We start from the raw sequence: 5484 nt of genomic DNA, 5'->3' as shown, positions 1-5484 counted from the left end.
CCGACATTTATTTTAGTACTTCCGTTATGGAGATTTCATGATTATTTATTATTATTATTTTTATTATTTAATTTGGAGAATGCGGCTGTTACAGTATGACCATTGGAGGCTGTCTGTCAACGATCTCAAAGGTGGCTACTAATTTTCCATTTTCCCTGGGATTTTTTTGCACTTTTTTAAACGTTTGGTTCATGCATTGTCCTTTATCACAAACAATCCTTGCTACAGTGAGTTCATACATAAAAATGACACATTATTTTGCATTTGATGAGCCTAATTTCTTTGAGTGTAGGTGTTGTGTACTCTTTTCTTACATGTAGCTGAAGTAGTGAAAACACTAAGAAATGTAGCAAAAATAGTTTCGGGTCTAAAATAGTTGGTTTCCATTTTTAAAAGAGTTAACTAGATTGTTACTGTTTTTCAAAAAAACAAACTAGATTGTTACTGTTTTATTTAACAACTCATGTACATATGTGTTAGTTATTATTTAACAAGTCATGCACTGTTTAGATGATTATGGTTAAAATATCACTATTGAATTTAAATGGGTTGCTACAATTTTGTATAACCATTCAAATTTGGTTAAATATGGTAAATTTTTGGTCAAAAGAACAAATAAGTCTACCGAATCCTAATTAAATTTTCAAAACTAAATAAATTTGTCTTTGAAGAAAAATAAATCTCTCAGATTCTAATTAATTCTATTAGAATGAACTTAATTTGCGGCCAAAAGGAAAATAAATATATCAAATTTTTTTAATTAAATCTATCAAAATAAACTAAAACTGTGACAAAATAATAAATCTATGAAATTTTAACAAAATCTGTCAAATTGAAGTAAATATATGGTTATATAAAAACAAATCTTTTTTGTCAGCTATAAAAACAAATCTATCAATGCTACATAAGTCTATCAAAATTAAATAAATTTGTGCTAAATAAATTAAATCTGTCGAATCATTAATAGATCTGCCAAAAGTAAATAAGTTTATGGCTAAAATGTGATAAATTTGTTAAGCTAAATAGAAATAAATCTATCAAAAATGAATCAATGACTACATAAAAACTAAGGATAAAGCAGGTATTAAAAACAATCTAGTAATTAAAAAAATTAGAGTTAGTCTAGTAATAAATGGATAAATAATTGTTAATCTAGTTTTTTTCTCTTTGAATTATGAAATACTTTTGACTTCTGCCGGCAGATTTGAATTGTCTCAAGGAGTCGAAAATTTTAAATTACACAAATAATACTTTCTGCTACCGCATATTGAATTTTCTTAGTTGAGTGCAAACATTTCAAACAACATATTTTTTTATTCCTCTAACAACATTTCAGACCACATATATTCCTTTTCTTTTCACAACATTTCAGACAAAATAATCTTTTCAAATCACACATGGAATCTTTTTAATTTGAGTCAATACAAAAGTTCAGATAAAACGACCGGCTTCAAAGAATTGTCTTACCGAATGCTTGAAAAAGACAAATTCTCCTCTCTTTTTTTTTGGGATCAAATTCTCTTCTTTTTGTTATTTCACTAAAATTAGGAAAAAAAATCTCTTCTTGTATTGTATAAATATGTAATTCCCGTTAATCTCTTCGGTTACTAAAACTAATACTCCCAACATTTAGAGATAGTTAAGGACAAAACGGACTGCAATGCCAACATTTCCTCGATCGTACCCGATGAGCGGTGGTGATGATCGACACAGTTACATCAATAATTCGTCATATCAAGTATGTCTTTTTGTTTTCAATGCTATTATTATCAAAGTATGTCATATGTTATGATATAATGTGAGTTTTTTCTTTATCTAACGAATAATGGGGATTATAGGGTATGAATATTCTAATTTTGTTCTTTCTTGAATTTAACCATGTTATCTGTTATCTTTTTAGCCATATATATATATATATAATTATAGGGTATGAATATTCTAATTTTGTTCTTTCTTGAATTTAACCATGTTATCTGTTATCTTTTTAGCCATATATATATATATATATATGCGCGCGCGCGCGCTTGTGTAAAATATGTTTTTCTAGCTAACATTTATATGTGCATCGAACAGATAGCAGCTATAAATAGCGTTGGAGATAAGACAAGGCAATGCATCATAGAAAAACTTGATCTCCCTCTGAATTCTGATCTTGGTAGTTTTAGAATTGCCGATTATGGTTGTTCCATTGGACCTAACACGTTTCATGTTGTTCAAAGCATCATTGATGCTGTGAAATTCAAACAACTGAAGGATAAAAACGAAAAAAGCCTTATGCCTCTCGAATTCCAAGTGTTCTTCAACGATCAACCCAACAATGACTTCAACACACTCTTTAGAACCCAACCACCTTCATCTGAGCTAGAATATTTCTCGGCCGGAGTTCCAGGTTCCTTCCATGGCCAAGTTTTACCAAGGAACACCATCCACATTGGACACACTTCTTACACGACTCACTGGCTTTCCAATGTTCCTGAGCACGTAGATGACAAGAACTCTCCAGCTTGGAACAAAAATTACATTCAATGTAATAATTCAATAGAAGAAGTGACCAAATCTTACAAGGTCCAGTTCACAAAAGACATGAAGCTTTTTCTTGAAGCTAGAGCAGAAGAGATAGTTCCAGGAGGATTGATGATCGTTCTAGGACAATGTTTACCCGATGGTGTCTCCTTGTTTAAGACATATCAGGGTATTTTGGTGGATACGATTGGTGATTGTCTTATGGATATGGCCAAATTGGTTAGACTTATATTTGTAGCTTATATTTCTTTAATGCCTTTTAACTTATTTTTTCGTAAAATGTTAAAAGCAATTTTAGTGTCGTCAAAAGTTACTAGTAATCAGATGTTTTTCTTTTGTAGGGACTAACTAGCGAGGAAAAGATAGGGCTGTTCACCATTCCTGCGTATTTCCCACAATTTAGTGAATTAAAGACAGAAATTGAGAAAAATAGAAGCTTTACAATTGAGACTATGGAGAGTGTACATCATCCATTGGAGGATATTCCATTATCCAACCACTTCTTGATTGCCATGTTTAGAGCTATTCTCAGCACGATCATAAAAGAACATTTCGGAGAAGATGTGATCGATGAGCTATTTGATCGTGTTGCCAAGAAACTCGGCAAGTACCCGATTAATTTTAAAGAGTGCGAGAAAAATGTGACCTACTTTATATTGCTTAAGCGAAATGAATAGTGAGATACTAAAAACAAAAATTATGTTTTTACTTTATATTGCTTAAGCGATTTTTTTTTTGTTACTATGTTCGGTTATGAATAAAAGGTTTATTTGTCTTCTTCTCACAATTATATCAAGATCGCACACTACTTCTTGAGCTATATAAAAACCCGTCATGAAGGTTTTTTTTTTTGAATGATTGCTAAATTTATTAATCAAAAAAACTTTTTACAATCAAGTGTAACTTTCTTACTATAAAAGCAAACTCAAAGACTTAAACCCCACCCTTCAAAAGCAAAAAGTTATTTACATTCTAGTAAGAAACCAATATTACATTAACTTCTCCATCCCTTTGATCCCTTTCTTGCTTATCAATGTGATTTTGTTTCTGATCCCATTATCAACCAACTTTTCCATCACAGCCAGAGGCAAAGCTTTATCTCCATGCCTAATCTTGTTTCTCTCTCTCCAAATCACATAGATAACAATTTGGAAAACATACCTCACACAGAATAGATTCTTCTTCTCTCTTTTCTCGTCTGAGATAAGAGTTAATACCTCTGACCAATTAGTAGTGAAGTCGCTTCTCAGAATCCCTTTGGCTATATGTTCCCATAACTGAGCAGAATATTCAGATTGAAAGAATATATGGTCTCTCGTTTCCATAGCATTCTTACACAGCACACAAGAAGCATCAATCCCCTGGCTCCATTTAGCAACTCTATCCAAGGTGGACATTCTGTTCTTAATCGACAACCAGGTAATAAAAACATACTTTGGTGTAGCTTGAGAGAACCAAATACTCCTAGCCGAAGAACATTGAGGCTTGCTCTCACGGATTAAGTACCAAGTTTCCCGGGTGGAAAAACTGTGCATATAACCCGACTTTCTTCTCCATACACTGACATCTTCACTCATTGGATTTAAATTGCTCCCAATAGCATTTAACTCCTCCTCAATGTCATTAAGAATGCCCGTTCTGTGACACCTTCTTCTTCTACTATTTAGTAGAGCTTCCTCCAAAGTTTCTTCTCTGCCTACCCCCATATGAATAGCTCCCCGAGCTCCCAAGATATCAAATAGAGTACTTTTAACTGACCAGTTATCGTACCAGAATGAGATATGCCTTCCATTCCCCACCTCCTTCTTATAAAACAACTTAGAAATCTCTCTCAACTTCAGCATTTTCCTCCACATCCAAGACCCATTTTGTGACTTTGAGTTTATTTCCCAGAAACTCTTCCCCTTAAGAATATTTACTCTGATCCATTTCCCCCAAAGAGAGTCTCCAGTTAACATCCTCCATATCAATTTTAGACCATACACCTTGTTAACTTCTTTAAGATTTCGAATTCCCAACCCACCTTCATTCTTTCTGCAACAGACTTCACTCCACGCAACTTTAGCATTTGACGATTTGAGAACAGGACCTGTCCAGAGAAAAGCACCGCATATTTCTCCACTTCTCTAATGCAAGCGCAAGGTAGACGAAACACAGCTGCCCAAAAATTAACTATACTCATCACGACCGAGTTAATTAACTGCAGCTTTCCTGCGTAAGATAGATATCTACACGTCCAAGAACAGATTCTGCTTCTGATTTTTTCCACAAGCGGAATGTAATCCTGTTTTCTCATGGCCTGAGTCATCAAAGGCAGGCCCAAGTACTTCACAGGTAGCTCTCCAACCGCAAATGGAAAGTTTGTTAGTATACTGGATCTCTCGACTGCTGAGACCCCCGCCATATATATAGTAGACTTTTCAATACTTATACTCAAACCAGACCAAGCTTTGAATACATCAAACACTTCAAGAGCTCCTTCAATAGACGTCTTTGAGCCTTCCACAAACACCATCAAATCGTCAGCAAAGCAGAGATGTGTGAGAGATACACTTCTACAACCTGGATGAAACTTAAACTTCTTCCCCAACACTGCTCTATCAATCTTCTGCGATAGGACGTTCATACACAACACAAATAAGTATGGTGATAGTGAGCAACCTTGCCTAAGACCTCTTGCGCTTGAAAGTAGCCTGCAAGATCACCATTTACTTGTACTGAGAATGATGGACTCCCAATACATAGTTCGATCCAGTGTATAAACTTCTCATAAAAACCCCACACCTTTAAGCATGTCAAGAGAAAATCCCATTGCACTGAATCAAATGCTTTGGAGATATCTATCTTCATTGCACATCTTGGGGAGACAGCTTCTTTGTGATACCCTTTGACGAGCTCAGAGGCTAACAATACATTTTCCATAAGCAACCGACCTTGCACGAATGCTGATTGGGTCTCAGT

At 34.3% G+C, this 5484-nt stretch overlaps 1 protein-coding gene across 1 annotated transcript; it reads left to right on the top strand.

The window, feature by feature from the left end:
* The first annotated feature begins 1557 nt into the window (after positions 1-1557).
* On the top strand, positions 1558-3302 carry LOC108816367 (probable S-adenosylmethionine-dependent methyltransferase At5g38100). The gene is made up of 3 exons (XM_018588940.2): positions 1558-1738; positions 2074-2742; positions 2865-3302. The coding sequence occupies exons 1-3, from the start codon at positions 1661-1663 to the stop codon at positions 3198-3200; spliced, it is 1083 nt and encodes a 360-aa protein (XP_018444442.1). The 5' UTR covers positions 1558-1660; the 3' UTR covers positions 3201-3302.
* The last annotated feature ends 2182 nt before the right edge of the window (positions 3303-5484 follow it).

Source organism: Raphanus sativus, chromosome 7 (genome assembly GCF_000801105.2).
Source record: "Raphanus sativus cultivar WK10039 chromosome 7, ASM80110v3, whole genome shotgun sequence".
Classification (NCBI taxonomy): domain Eukaryota; kingdom Viridiplantae; phylum Streptophyta; class Magnoliopsida; order Brassicales; family Brassicaceae; genus Raphanus; species Raphanus sativus.
Note: the sequence above shows the minus strand (reverse complement) of the source record. Positions and strands in the feature narration are given on the sequence as shown.

What these genes read in the sequence shown, in the direction of transcription:
- LOC108816367 (XM_018588940.2), top strand. Translation starts at nt 1,661, where the DNA reads ATGCCAACATTTCCTCGATCGTACCCGATGAGCGGTGGTGATGATCGA. An exon ending in TCAATAATTCGTCATATCAA is followed by an intron (nt 1,739 to 2,073) that starts GTATGTCTTTTT and finishes TGCATCGAACAG; the next exon opens with ATAGCAGCTATAAATAGCGT. An exon ending in TTATGGATATGGCCAAATTG is followed by an intron (nt 2,743 to 2,864) that starts GTTAGACTTATA and finishes TTTCTTTTGTAG; the next exon opens with GGACTAACTAGCGAGGAAAA.